Here is a 16361-nt window from a genome sequence, read left to right on the forward strand (position 1 = left end):
AGTTAATGCCTGAGGACGTACCCTGCACGTCCTCGGTGTGGAAAGCAGCTGGAAGCGATCCTGTTTGCTTCCAGCTGCTTTCCGGTTATTGCAGTGATGCCTCGATATGGAGGCATCCTGCAATAACCTTTTGAAGCCATCCGGTGCAGAGAGAGCCACTCTGTGGCCCTCTCTGCACCGGAGATCGGTGGCTTCCTTCGTTGGTGGGTGGGAGCATTACCGGGAGGCGGGTGGCGGCCATCGATGGCCCTGGAGATGTGGAGGGGGGCGGGATCGTGGGCGGGGATGCCCGGGGGCGCGCACGGACGCGCGCGCGTGCACGGGAGGGCGGGGGCGGGCGCGTGCACGGGGAGGGAGCGGGTGGGAACCGCTACACTACAGAAAAAGGTGCAATCAGTTTAAAATAACTGAAGAAAAAAAACAATCAATGAGGTGGTTGGGGTTTGTGGTGGTGGTGGGGGGGGGTTTGGGGAAGCTACACTACAGAAAAAAAAAAACTTAAGAAAAAAAAGCACTTTTTTGTATAAGCTGGGTACTGGCAGACAGCTGCCAGTACCCAAGATGGCCCCAATAAGGCAGATAGGGAAGGTTACAAAGCTGTTTTGGGGGGGATCAGGGAGGTTGGAGGCTAAGGGGGGTCCTATACAGCAGAATAATTATTATTTTTAAAAAAAAAAAAACCTATACCCCCCAAAAAGCTTTTATTTTAGTACTGGCAGACTTTCTGCCAGTACTTAAGATGGCGGGGACAATTGTGGGGTGGGGGAGGGAAGGGAGCTGTTTGGGAGGGATCAGGGGGTCTGATGTGTCAGGTGGGAGGCTGATCTCTACACTAAAGCTAAAATTAACCCTGCAAGCTCCCTACAAACTTCCTAATTAACCCCTTCACTGCTAGCCATAATACACGTGTGATGCGCAGCAGCATTTTGCGGCCTTCTAATTACCAGAAAGCAACACCAAAGTCATATATATCTGCTATTTCTGAACAAAGGGGATCCCAGAGAAGCATTTACAACCATTTGTGCCATAATTGCACAAGCTGTTTGTAAATGATTTCAGTGAGAATCCTAAAATTGTGAAAAATTTAACGTTTTTTTTTTATTTGATCGCATTTGGCGGTGAAATGGTGGCATGAAATATACCAAAATGGGCCTAGATCATTACTTTGGGTTGTCTACTACACTACACTAAAGCTAAAATTAACCATACAAGCTCCCTACAAGCTCCCTAATTAACCCCTGCACTGCTGGGCATAATACACGTGTGGTGCGCAGCGGCATTTAGCGGCCTTCTAATTACCAAAAAGCAATGCCAAAGCCATATATGTCTGCTATTTCTGAACAAAGGGGATCCCAGAGAAGCATTTACAACCATTTGTGCCATAATTGCACAATCTGTTTGTAAATAATTTCAGTGAGAAACCGAAAGTTTGTGAAAAAATTTGTGAAAAAGTGAACGATATTTTGTATTTGATCGCATTTGGCGGTGAAATGGTGGCATGAAATATACCAAAATTGGCCTAGATTAATACTTTGGGATGTCTTCTAAAAAAAAATATATACATGTCAATAGATATTCAGGGATTCCTGAAAGATATTAGTGTTCCAATGTAACTAGCGCTAATTTTGAAAAAAAGTAGTTTGGAAATAGCAAAATGCTACTTGTATTTATGGCCCTATAGCTTTCAAAAAAAGCAAAGAACATGTAAATATTAGGTATTTCTAAACTCAGGACAAAATTTAGAAACTATTTAGCATGTTTTTTTTTTGGTGGTTGTAGATGTGTAACAGATTTTGGGGGTCAAAGTTAAAAAAAGTGTGTTTTTTTCCATTTTTTCCTCATATTTTATAATTTTTTTTATAGTAAATTATAAGATATGATGAAAATAATGGTATTTTTAGAAAGTTAATTTAATGGCGAGAAAAACGGTATATAATATGTGTGGGTACAGTAAATGAGTAAGAGGGAAATTACAGCTAAACACAAACACCGCAAAAATGTAAAAATAGCCTTGGTCCCAAACGGACAGAAAATGGAAAAGTGCTGTGGTCATTAAGGGGTTAAATGGAGTAATGGCAAAAATGCTAAAAAAATTATCTCCGGTACTTTGAGCAAATGTTCTCTAAAATTCCTGGTAATGAAGGAAGGGGCTAAAGGAACAGGATATGTTTGACAAACTTTTATTTTTTTATTATTATATTAATAACCAAGTTCTATAATAAATATAACAATAAAATGTCTGTCCCCCCTCCATGCTCCCTCACTCTGCACACGTGTATTTGGCATGTCACAGACATTTTCTGGCTGTTTCTCTAATTTAAAGCAGATGTCCTGTATTCTCCCACTAGGACATGATTTATTAATGGACCTCACCACTGTCAACAGTGCAGATACATTCCATTTGCCTTTTATTATTAAACAGGTCCCATCAACATGACTAGCATATTAGAAGGATACGTCCTGCACATGAATCAGCTGAAGACTTCTGTCATACTGCTCCTACCCAACTTATATTCAGCATAGCAGGAGCCCTTGTACGCCTAGTATATCTTCATTGTGTCTGGTGCAAAACACTAAAACAACAAGCAGCTGTTGACGGCTGCTTACCTCAGTTTTTGGACTTTAACGCAGCACAAATTTAAAAAATAGGATTGAAGCCTATAAATCTAAAAATAAAATGTATTTTGGAAACAGAAAGTTATCACATAGTATACACAGACCAATATTAGCTAAACAGTCATATGCCAAGTGTATAATGTCTAGCCAGTGATATGTGCGGAGTACATAAGGGCCTAGATTCATAGACGCTTGTGAGGCTGCCAATGGGCTCCTTGTAAAGGTGAAATCATGTTCAAAATCAATCAATCATAATTTCACCTCTCTTCCAGAGTTTCATTAGTGGGCCATTAACATCTAGTTGTGTTAAAATTCCATGTTGTCTCGCACATCAAATGAGAAACACTAGCAATGTGGAAAAGCAATAATTACAACATACAGGGAGTGCAGAATTATTAGGCAAGTTGTATTTTTGAGGATTAATTTTATTATTGAACAACAACCATGTTCTCAATGAACCCAAAAAACTCATTAATATCAAAGTTGAATAGTTTTGGAAGTAGTTTTTAGTTTGTTTTTAGTTATAGCTATTTTAGGGGGATATCTGTGTGTGCAGGTGACTATTACTGTGCATAATTATTAGGCAACTTAACAAAAAACAAATATATACCCATTTCAATTATTTATTTTTACCAGTGAAACCAATATAACATCTCAACATTCACAAATATACATTTCTGACATTCAAAAACAAAACAAAAACAAATCAGTGACCAATATAGCCACCTTTCTTTGCAAGGACACTCAAAAGCCTGCCATCCATGGATTCTGTCAGTGTTTTGATCTGTTCACCATCAACATTGCGTGCAGCAGCAACCACAGCCTCCCAGACACTGTTCAGAGAGGTGTACTGTTTTCCCTCCTTGTAAATCTCACATTTGATGATGGACCACAGGTTCTCAATGGCGTTCAGATCAGGTGAACAAGGAGGCCATGTCATTAGATTTTCTTCTTTTATACCCTTTCTTGCCAGCCACGCTGTGGAGTACTTGGACGCGTGTGATGGAGCATTGTCCTGCATAAAAATCATATTTTTCTTGAAGGATGCAGACTTCTTCCTGTACCACTGCTTGAAGAAGGTGTCTTCCAGAAACTGGCAGTAGGACTGGGAGTTGAGCTTGACTCCATCCTCAACCCGAAAAGGCCCAACAAGCTCATCTTTGATGATACCAGCCCAAACCAGTACTCCACCTCCACCTTGCTGGCGTCTGAGTCGGACTGGAGCTCTCTGCCCTTTACCAATCCAGCCACGGGCCCATCCATCTGGCCCATCAAGACTCACTCTCATTTCATCAGTCCATAAAACCTTAGAAAAATCAGTCTTGAGATATTTCTTGGCCCAGTCTTGACGTTTCAGCTTGTGTGTCTTGTTCAGTGGTGGTCGTCTTTCAGCCTTTCTTACCTTGGCCATGTCTCTGAGTATTGCACACCTTGTGCTTTTGGGCACTCCAGTGATGTTGCAGCTCTGAAATATGGCCAAACTGGTGGCAAGTGGCATCTTGGCAGCTGCACGCTTGACTTTTCTCAGTTCATGGGCAGTTATTTTGCGCCTTGGTTTTTCCACACGCTTCTTGCGACCCTGTTGACTATTTTGAATGAAACGCTTGATTGTTCGATGATCACGCTTCAGAAGCTTTGCAATTTTAAGAGTGCTGCATCCCTCTGCAAGATATCTCACTATTTTTGACTTTTCTGAGCCTGTCAAGTCCTTCTTTTGACCCATTTTGCCAAAGGAAAGGAAGTTGCCTAATAATTATGCACACCTGATATAGGGTGTTGATGTCATTAGACCACACCCCTTCTCATTACAGAGATGCACATCACCTAATATGCTTAATTGGTAGTAGGCTTTCGAGCCTATACAGCTTGGAGTAAGACAACATGCATAAAGAGGATGATGTGGTCAAAATACTCATTTGCCTAATAATTCTGCACTCCCTGTATTTGCAAAATGGGTTATTTAAATGTTTGTCATTGTAACATATTTGCATGTGTGCTTTATTGTGCTAAAGTAGTTCCACTGGATATAACGAAAGGCATCTCAGAAACCTCACAGAAAAAGGTTGTGGGTGTTCTAGAGTGTACTAGAGGTGTGTCTGGGGGTTTCAACTAAACCTTGTTTAAGCATGCAGAATTCATAAAAACTCTACTGTCCCTTTGAAGTATCTTGTCTCGCAGTTGAGTCTTGATATTTAAAAAAATAGAGATAGGTGAATCAAGCCTCAATGACTTTTGAACATGACTACGCCTTAACAATGAGGCCATTTAGCAGCCTAATGAGCGTCTATTAATTTAGCCCAATGTATTGGTAAATGCCAAAAAGGTCTCCTCACTTACATACTCCATCTCTCCAAATCATTTTTCCGTTGTCATTATTGAATTTTGTACTGTCCTAATTTCACTTTATTTTCCCCACACTATCTCACCACCTCATCTCATTATCTCTTTAATTATTACCATTTAGCGTTCAGTACCTAAAACAATTTCCTTCCTCTGACACCGTAAAGAGATATAACTGTCGAAAATGAAATGTGAGTAAGTTCATTTCAATTTTTATCAGGCACATTCTGTAACATATTCATATTAGCAAAGATTCTTCTGGTAATATCTTCAGGCAACCTCATTCAGAGAACAATCAGTGGTGTGCATCATTTCAGCGATTACTTAATTTTCTTATACAAGTCTCCACTCACTCTTTCAGCAGGTGTAGTGATTAAAACTAACAAACCCGTAAGCAAAAGTAATTCTCAATGCAAACGTTCTGGATGCACTGGGTAGCTATTTTTCAGGAGACAGAATTTGGGGTAAGGTAGTGTAAAACAAAGTCATGTGACAAATCAGAATATATCTGTATGAGTTTTCTCACAAACCTTCAATAAAAGGGCAATACAGTTTCAAACAATTAGCATTGGAAGGGGTTTAGAGGAGGCCAATACAGCCTGTTCTAATTAAGCCTCTTACCAGGGAAAAGGTAAAATGATTCATATCTCACCTCAGTGCATTCTTGAAAGTTCCGGTACAATTCAACAAGACTTTCTCGTGACGCTTTTGTTGAGGGGGACAAAGAAAAGGCGTGCTTCATATTACAGGCTCCAACCCGCACTCTCCATTGTATGCAATATGTTTCATACAGTTCTTCAATCTTAAAAAAAAGAGTGTTCTTAATATTTAGTTAAGGACACTTGAAGATGCACACACAAAGCATTGTCAAACCGGGAAGGTAATAGCAGAAAAACAAAAAAGCATTACTTTTTACTAATGTTTGGAAATGAAAAAGGTCGAATACTTATAACACTTACTTATAATACAAACATAAGCACAATGAAAGGTTTGTTTATTAAACTGAGTACAACACTTATGTGTGAAATTAAATAGATATGTTTGATTGAGTTTTTGAATTTATTTTATGCATCAGGACACAAAGATTGGGCTATTTTGTGTTGTAATTTCCACACATCTATGTTTGTTTCAGTTTCATGTGATTTCTTATTTCTATGTGGTTTTGTTTTTGTCCAGGTTTAAACAACTTGAATCCTTGTTGACAACACTGCTTATGAAGAAAACATATCATCAAATGTTTAGCACTACATACAGACTTGATCATGAGCTTATTTACTAAACGGTAATATATATATTTTTTAGCTTTAACTATTATTATTATTTTGTTGACATTTCCATACCCCGCCCTCTTTACCAGAGTCCCTGAATGAGGATAGAGGTAAAGGAGGTGAAGTAGTCAGAAGGAGGTACTGGCTAATGTATAGTGAATGCACACATGAAATCACTGGCAATCATGGCAGACCAAAACCTATACATGATGTTTTTGGATGTTTGCCTTCTTGATTGAAATGGTAATTGGCATTAAAAGAATTGCAGATGGGGCAATATTTGGCATTTAAAAATGGAGGGAGAAAGGTTTAATACATAACTCAAATACAAAATTAAGATAAATGTTAAATATTGTGGCCCATTTAGCAATGCACGTCCTTCAAACTAAAACATCAGTCATTTGTTAATTTGTTCACAAAAACAGTGGAAAATCATACTCAGGTAAATAAATATCATGCAAAGAGGAAACATTATGCTGCTACTTATCAGGAGAATTTAATGTAAATATGGCATTCAAAATTCTTTAGTCATTCTTGTTCACCAAAAAGTCAACTATTTTATACGAAGCCAATTTATCAATGTCTGTCCGACGTGATACGCTGTAGCGTATCATGTCCGACAGACATCGCTGAATGCCGACAGCATGCGCTGTCGGCATTTAACATTGCACAAGCAGTTCACCAGAACTGCTTGTGCAATGCCACCCCCTGCAGATTGGCCGCTAGCAGGGGGTGTCAATCAGCCCGATCATATAGGATAGGGCGGATTGCAGACCGCAGCCTCAGAGGCAGTGGACCAGTTATGGAGCAGCTTCATAACTGTTGTTTCCGGCGAGCCTGAGGGCTTGCGCAGAAACAGGGACATCAAGCTCCATTTGGAGCTTGATAATTAGGCCTCACAAAGTATAAACAAGCGCTTTATGCAGACGACATCTTGTACATGCAATGAAATAGAAACATATGACAAACTATCAAACTTCCACATTAATCTGACAAAGTCAGAACTCTTAAACATTATCTCCCCACAACACCATATACAAAAACTTCAAACTGACCATAAGGTCACATTAGCCATAACAAAATTAAATTACTTGGGCACCTACCATACAGTAAAACTTCAAATACAACTACTTACGGTTAAAAGACAATATCACTAAGGACCTAACCTCATGGAAAAACAAGCCACGGTGGCTTGGCAAGATTGGGGTCATAAAAATGAATATACTCCCTCACATTCTTTATCTGCTACAGACTATCCCAGTATCTCTCCCAGCGGGAAATTTACAATTGATATGGTCAGACATGAAACCCAGAATTCCAAAAAGAACAATGTATCTTCCGTGGGATAGAGGTGGGCTGAGATTACCAAACATAGCCTTTTACCGCAAGGCTATACTGCTCCAGCACTTAGTAGAATGGTCACATAATACTACACATTAAGCATGGGTCAGGCTTGACGACCAAATACTTGGCTTAAAAAATGTAGGAACAATAGCATGGATACCCTCACACCTACGCCCTAAGCAGTTAACTAAGTACCCCTTGTCTGCAGAAATCTTATTTGAATGGGATAGGACATTGGCCACTAGAACCCACATCTTCTCCATCTTCTCACCCTTACTATCCATAATAGAAAACCCTTATTTATCATACAGTCAGTTGGGATCTTGTCTGGGGAAGCCATAAAGCCTTAGAATGGGAACTTTATACTATGCACATACTATGCAATAGATAATGGTAAGCTGTGCTCTCACTAACATATGAAAGAGAGACACAAGGAGCTATTCTCATCCTGGCTTCGTTATAACTTACTTACCCACTACATTTTGCACCATAAGACCTCACCTCATTTGAACAATTACGCACCATGACTACAACCCCAAAGTCTCTGATCTCCTTGATATATAAAGTAATTCAAATCCCACAAACCACAACTCTCCCAATTTATACAATAGCTTGGAACAGGGATCTCAACACTGACATAGATCACACAACTTAGCTCAAAAAATTCACATTAATAAAACACTGTTCAGTATCAGCTAATGTCCAAGAAATACGGCTTAAGTTGCAGTGCCACTGGTACCTCACTCCAACAAGACTTTATAGATATTTCCCTTCCGCAAGCTCAAAATGCTGACGAGGATGCGGTGAAGAGGGATCCCTTCTCCACATATGGTGGTCGTGCCCAAGACTGCACATTTTCTGTACAGGGGTGTTGGGAGTCATGTCCAATAAATGAAACATATTAATACCTAACACACCTGAAGTCATACTTTTTAACACACTGCCCAAATTTACAGAGGTTTCCAAACTCGCTTTATTGTTAATAATGCTCACTGGAGCAAAAAACCTCATACCAAAAATATGGAAGACTCAAGCTATATCTTCCATAAAAGAATGGCACTCTCAAGTAACTGACCTACTTCTCCTTGAGCAATATCACTATCTCAAAAATAAACAGATTTAAACACATGAACTGATGCTGGCCACTTGTAACGACACTCCCTTATAACAGATCTGGCTATACTGCTTCAGCTCTCACACCATCTGTCCCCTCTCGCACTCATTCTTCCACTACCTTTCCCCAAACCTCCCTTTACACAACTCCTAATTATCTCTTTTTTTTCTCTTCTCCCCCTATATCTTATCGCTCAATCTAATGTACTTCTTTGCTAGTGACACACAGAACCGTGATCCCCTCTCCTTTTTTCTTATATGTATGTTTAATGTTTGATTGTTAAAAATTGAAATAACAAGCTTAATTTGGGATTGACGCCTCAAATTCTCATGGACAATAAGAACACTGGGGCCCATCACCAAGCCCTACATCGGGATCCCATATTTATGCAAACATGCTGTAGTGTACATTTCTCACGCTAAAACTTTACTCATATACCATGATTGTAGTTAAATATAGCAAAAGCTTGGCCTGTCATTTCAAAACAATGTTATTTTTATTGCAATACTTATGCAATAAAGCTAAAATTAAAAAAAGAAGTATAAGTACAAAGGCTCAAAAAAGGATACAGGGTTTTTAGACTTCTACCATTATCTGATTGATTAGTAACACAATTGCATTTCCTGAAAATATTTTATAAATAACCCAATGACAGAAATCAGAGATAACATTATTAGAGAAGAAAATAAGATAAGATAAGCTTGTTACACATATATGACATACCAGTAAGTTATTATTCAATATCACAACACAGTATTATAGGACAAGATTTCAGTAAACAAATATAAAGATAATTGTTAAAATTTATTTTTCTTAAAATGCAAATTATAATCCATGCACCGTCATTTCATATTCTAAAGTTAGAATGTTTTGTGTTATATATATATATAAATAAAATGCTATTCTATTAAGAGTTTCAGTATACTGAACACTTCCATTAAGTAGACAAAGATTTTCCAACATAATCTAAGGCCAATACCTATAGGTTAAAGCAGCTGAGACAGCCTGGGTATTAATTTTTTATTTTTTAAACAAATGGGAAACAGCTGTTCCTGTCAAATACAATCATTGACCTCTAATCAGTTCCGGCCAGAGACCTCTTGTCAGAGCCTGGTTAACCACATGTCTTTAGCCAACTCATTAAACATTGTTAACTGCTTTATATTTGTCATGGTACATGAAATTTAAGATATGTATGTGATTTTAAAGAACAGTCCCAAATTCTAAAAACTAAATTAAATAGAAAACTATTTTTGCAATCACATTAGTGTTTTAGCAAGGGACAGCCAGAAAGTACATCATGTATTACAACAAATCACCTCTGTTTAACAAAAAGCTATATCTAGTCCAGTGATTTTTAACCTTTTTTTTGCCGTGGCACACTTTTTTACATTAAAAAATCCCGTGGCACACCACCATCCTAAAATTTAAAAAAAATCACACATTGTAGCCTAATACAGCATATATATATATATACACATACACACAAGCACACACATACTGTATGTATTGTGCTGTTATGCCATGCCTCCTACAAACTACCCCTGCACTGGGAGTAAAAAACAAGCAAAGTTTAAAAAATATGTCACACTGTTGTCAGTCTGCCGTGGCACACCTGAGGATCTCTCACGGCACACTAGTGTGCCACGGCACACTGGTTGAAAAACACTGATCTAGTCTATACATTTTATTATGCACACAATTATTAGCAAGTTCAGAGAATACATATTAAAGGTATACATTTCATGATATCTGAACAATTATTTTTAGGATATATTTTCCATCAACAAGTATCACAAAAAAAATGTACTGTGCTTTTAAGATGTTACACATCCAGGGCCAGATTACAAGTGGCACGCTAACAGTTATGCGCAAGCAAAAAGGGGTTTATCATTGGTGTTTGCATGTGTCGGGTTTAGCGCTCGTATTACAAGTTCAAAGTAAACGTGAACACGTAAGCGTAATCGCAATTTAAGCTAGAATGATTACTGCATCCTTAGAGCTATAAGTAACTTGGTTAACTTTTGTGAAACAAAAAAGTGTCACATAAAAAATATATTGCAAAGTACAGTTACGCTAATAACAATATTTAATAAAAAAATTTGAAAAAAATTGCAGAATAAAGTTATGAGGGCTCAAAGATTAGGGGCCCGATCCGATATGCAGCGTCGACCGCAAAAGCCGGCGCCGCCAAATTTTGCGCAGGTTTGGTATCACATATACGGCGTAACATAGAAGTTACGCCCATATATTTCTGCCTTCGGCCGTAGTTTTTTGGCCCATAGACAGGTATACCAAACCCGAGCAGTTTGGTATGCAATATACAGCATAAGGACTTACGTGGCGAAAATGGAGAAATCTTACTCCATTTTCACCTCGCCACAAATTGAAGGTGTAGTAAAGCCTTACGCTGAGTATTGGAGCCCCGTAGTTCCCTAAACTGCCTGCAAAAGGGATTAGATAGGGGGATTAGATTAGGGGTTAATAATTTTAATATAGGTGGTGGCGGTGTAAGGGGGTCAGATTAGGGGGTAGTACATATAATGTAGGTGGCGGCGGGGTAGGGGGCTCACATTAGGGGGTAATATAGTTAAAATAGGTGGCAGCGGTGTAGGGAGATCATATTAGGGGGTAATATAGTTAATGTAGCTGGCGGCGGGGTTAGAGAGCGGTGGTTTAGGGGTTAATATATTTATTGTTAGGAGTGAGAGGGTGGATTGCGGAGGGGTATACGTGTCGGGCTATGTTTGGCAGGCGTGTTAGACAGTTACAGGAGATTTTATAATTTAGTCAGTTTTCGTAGGCGGCGGCAGTTTCTAAAGTGCCATAAGTCACTGACGACTCCAGAAATTTGTACTTACGCAGATTTCTGGACATCGCTAGTTTGTCAGACTTACGGCACTTTAGCATCTGACGGCGCAGTATATGAGATAGCTTGAGTTGCAAGGTGAAATTACAGGCGGCGCAGGTTCCCTCGCTTGCGCTGAAAACTACGCCGTATATCGGATTGCGCCCATGAAGTCTCAGGTGTTAGGGAAAAAAGGCAGGCAAAGGGCTTCAACATAGAGATTCATACATATACATCTCTAAATATGTATATGTATGTACTGTATATATATATATATATATATATATATATATATATATATATATATATATATATATATATATATATATATATATATATATGTATTTACAGACATGTATTCACCTATAAAAACCAATACATATATATATATATATATATATATATATATATATGTGTGGGTGGGTGTGTGCATTGAAGCCCTTTGTAGTCAAGTAGATGAAAACATGAAAAATCATATTTATGCAATATTCGTATTTAAAAGTATTATTCTGTGTATTTACTGTAAATAGTTCACATTCAAATGTTCTGAACATAGCAAGTATTTATAAATAGACATTCCTATTATATCTGTATATATCAATACCTATATATAATCATCTATATATAGGTATAGATTTATATTGTACAAAAATACCATCAGATATATGTAGAAATATGTGTTTATGAATAAATAGAACATATTCTGCTATGTAAAGAACTTTGGAATGTGAAATATTCATATTTTCATGTTGGGTTAGCGCAAATGAGAATATGCAATAGGATTTACGGGTGAGTAGGGTTTGAGTTTTTTTCCCACTTTCTTGCTCCATTAACTTCTATGGGGGGAATACGTTAACTCGATCGTAATATTCAAAGTTTGGCTTTTTACTTTCAACTTGTAATACGAACGCTACCCGATGTGCGCAAAAAACATACTTCTAGCTTAGTTAGCACAGGAGCGGTAATCTGGCCCTCAATATACTGTGTTGCAGTAACTTAAAAATGTACCCAAAACGTGTTGTTGTTTTTATTATTATTATTATTATTATTATTATTATTATTATTATTATTATTATTATTATTATCATTATGTGTTGTTATTATTATTATCATTATTTAAAGATAAACAAATGCTTACCTTGCTAATATGGAACTCCAACTTTCTGATATGACGTTCAATTAAACGGATCTCCTTCAGGAATGAACAACAGGATATTGTTTAGAAAATGTAACCGCTACATTCAAAATCAAAATATAATCTTCATAAACAAGGTCTGCACAATAATAATACTAAACCAAACATACAAAAGGAAATATTGTCTCATGGAAACTGAAGTATTTTCCTTATCAGTAAAGGGATAACAGATTACTTCTTTATATTGTTCTTGTCACTGTGGAGTTTTTAATGACCTTCTTTAGGATTAGGACATATCTTAGTAGGAAATGTTTTAGATGGGTTAGAAGCATTTATAGATATTTAGAACTTGATTACAAGTAGAGTGCATTCAGTAGTTCATGGTGAGCAACCTCATGAAAACAATAACACACAATCTGGTATTATCTTAGTTTGATGATACACACTGTGTTGTGTGGTTACTTTATACTGTTTATAATGCTGTTTATAATTCATAGTATTTGTTTTAAGGCTTTAACCCCTTAATGACCATAGCACTTTTCCATTTTCTGTCCGTTTGGGACCAAGGCTATTTTTACATTTTTGCGGTGTTTGTGTTTAGCTGTAATTTTCCTCTTACTCATTTACTGTACCCACACATATTATATACCGTTTTTCTCGCCACTAAATGGACTTTCTAAAGATACCATTATTTTCATCAAATCTTATAATTTACTATAAAAAAATATATAAAATATGAGGAAAAATGGAAAAAAAAACACTTTTTCTAACTTTGACCCCCAAAATCTGTTACATATCTACAACCACCAAAAAACACCCATGCTAAATAGTTTCAAAATTTTGTCCTGAGTTTAGAAATATCCAATGGTTACATGTTGTTTGCTTTTTTTGCAAGTTATAGGGCAATAAATACAAGTAGCACTTTGCTATTTCCAAACCACTTTTTTCCAAAATTAGCGCTAGTTACATTGGAACACTAATATCTTTCAGGAATCCCTGAATATCCCTTGACATGTATATATTTTTTTTTAGTAGACATCCCAAAGTATTGATCTAGGACAATTTTGGTATATTTCATACCACCATTTCACCGCCAAATGCGATCAAATACAAAAAATCGTTCACTTTTTTTTTTTTCCCAAACTTTTGGTTTCTCACTGAAATTATTTACAAACAACTTGTGCAATTATGGCATAAATGGTTGTAAATTCTTCTCTGGGATCCCCTTTGTTCAGAAATAGCAGACATATATTGCTTTGGCGTTGCTTTTTGGTAATTAGAAGGCCGCTAAATGCCACTGCGCACCACAAGTGTATTATGCCCAGCAGTTAAGGGGTTAATTAGGGAGCTTTTAGGGAGCTTGTAGGGTTAATTTTAGCTTTAGTGTAGTATAGTAGACAACCCCAAGTATTGATCTAGGCACATTTTGGTATATTTCATGCCACCATTTCACCGCCAAATGCGATCAAATTGAAAAAAAAGTTAAATTTTTCACAATTTTAGGTTTCTCACTGAAATAATTTACAAACAGCTTGTGCAATTATGGCACAAATGGTTGTAAATACTTGTCTGGGATCCCCTTTGTTCAGAAATAGCAGATATATATGACTTTGGCGTTGCTTTCTGGTAATTAGAAGGCCGCTAAATCCTGCTGCGCCTCACACGTGTATTATGGCTAGCAGTGAAGGGGTTAATTAGGGAGTTTGTAGGGAGCTTGCAGGGTTAATTTTAGCTTTAGTGTAGAGATCAGCCTCCCACCTGACACATCCCACCCCCTGATCCCTCCCAAACAGCTCCCTTCCCTCCCCCACCCCACAATTGTCCCCGCCATCTTAAGTACTGACAGAAAGTCTGCCAGTACTAAAATAAAAGGGTTTTTTTAAAAAAAAAAATTTTTTTTTAGCATATTTACATATGCTAGGGTGTAGGATCCCCCCCTTAGCCCCCAACCTCCCTGATCCCCCCCAAAACCGCTCTCTAACCCTCCCCTCTGCCTCATTGGGGGCCATCTTGGGTACTGGCAGCTGTCTGCCAGTACCCAGTTTGCAAAAAAAAAACATAATTTATGCTTACCTGATAAATTTATTTCTCTTGTAGTGTATCCAGTCCACGGATCATCCATTACTTATGGAATATATTCTCCTTCCCAACAGGAAGTTGCAAGAGTCCCCCCACAGCAAAGCTGCTATATAGCTCCTCCCCTAACTGCCATATTCAGTCATTCGACCGAAAACATGCAGAGAAAGGAAAAACCATAGGGTGCAGTGGTGACTGTAGTTCAAATGAAAAAATTACCTGCCTTAAAGTGACAGGGCGGGCCGTGGACTGGATACACTACAAGAGAAATAAATTTATCAGGTAAGCATAAATTATGTTTTCTCTTGTTAAGTGTATCCAGTCCACGGATCATCCATTACTTATGGAATACCAATACCAAAGCTAAAGTACACGGATGATGGGAGGGACAAGGCAGGTACTTAAACGGAAGTTACCACTGCCTGTAAAAAACTATTTCTCCCAAAAATAGCCTCCGAAGAAGCAAGGTATCAGATTTGTTAAATTTGAAAAGTATGAAGCGCAGACCAAGACTCCGTCTTGTAAATCTGTTCAACAGAAGCCACATTTAAAAAAGGCCCAAGTGAAAACCACAGCTCTAGTAGAATGAGCTGTAATCCCTTCAGGAGGCTGCTCTCCAGCAGTCTCATAAGCTAAATTAATTATGCTTTTTAACCAAAAAGACAGAGAGGCTGCTGAAGTGTTTTGACCTCTCCTCTGTCCATAATAGACAACAAACAAGGTGAACGTTTGATGAAAACTGTAGTAGCTTGTAAGTAAAACTTTAAAGCACAAACCACGTCCAATATTGTGTAATAGACGTTCCTTCTTTGAGGAAGGATTAGGATACAAGCATGGAACAACTATCTCTTGAGTGATGTACTTGTTAGATACCACCTTAGGAAAAAAACCCAGGTTGGTACGCAGGACTACCTTATCCGTACGAAGGACCAGATAAGGAGAATCACATTGTAACACAGATAACTTGGAGACTCTACGAGTCGAGGAATTAGCTACCCAAAAGGAACTTTCCAAGATAAAGATTGATATCTATGGAACAAAAAAGGTTCAAACGGAACTTCTTGAAGAACCTTAAGAATCAGGTTTAAGCTCCATGGCGGAGCAACAGTTTTAAACACAGGCTTGGATCTAACCAAAGCCTGACCAAATGCCTGAACATCTAGAATACCTGCCAGACGCTTGTGCAAAAAAATAGACAGAGTAAAAATCTGTCCCCTTTTAAGGAATTAGCTGACAACCCTTTTCTCAAAAACATCTTGGAGAAAAGATAATATCCTGGGAATCCAGACTTTACTCCATGAGTAACCCTTGGATTCATAACAATCAGATATTTACACCTTTCATGGCTTTCATGTCTGTATTAAGGTATCAATGACTGACTCGGAGAAGCCATGCTTTGATAACATCAAGCGTTCAGTCTCCAGGCAGTCCATCTCAGATTGATTCTATTTAGATGGTTGAAAGGACCCTGAGGTAGAGGGACCTGTCTCAGAAGCAGAGACCGTGATGGAAAGGATGACATGTCCACCAGATCTGCATACCAGGTCCTGCGTGGCTACGCAGACGCTGTCAAAAACACCAAAGCCCTCTCCTGCTTGGTCTTGACCTCCGGAGGAAATC

At 38.1% G+C, this 16361-nt stretch overlaps 1 protein-coding gene and 1 long non-coding RNA gene across 2 annotated transcripts in view; one reads left to right on the top strand and one right to left on the bottom strand.

Moving 5' to 3' along the window:
* Nucleotides 1–16361, bottom strand: part of RIPOR3 (RIPOR family member 3) — a 626178-nt gene that overhangs the window by 350780 nt on the left and 259037 nt on the right. Inside the window, exons 6-7 of the mRNA XM_053692678.1 lie at nt 12669–12722; nt 5609–5758 (exon numbers count right to left, since the gene is read on the bottom strand). Of these exons, the coding sequence (XP_053548653.1) occupies nt 5609–5758; nt 12669–12722 (204 nt within the window). The remainder of the gene's footprint in view (nt 1–5608; nt 5759–12668; nt 12723–16361) is intronic.
* The window catches only part of LOC128640288 (uncharacterized), a 231108-nt gene that overhangs the window by 101478 nt on the left and 113269 nt on the right, over nt 1–16361 (top strand). The window contains exon 2 of the long non-coding RNA XR_008399327.1: nt 6133–6238. This is a non-coding gene — a long non-coding RNA (uncharacterized LOC128640288). The remainder of the gene's footprint in view (nt 1–6132; nt 6239–16361) is intronic.

Source organism: Bombina bombina, chromosome 1, assembly GCF_027579735.1.
Source record: "Bombina bombina isolate aBomBom1 chromosome 1, aBomBom1.pri, whole genome shotgun sequence".
Taxonomy (NCBI): Eukaryota; Metazoa; Chordata; class Amphibia; order Anura; family Bombinatoridae; genus Bombina; species Bombina bombina.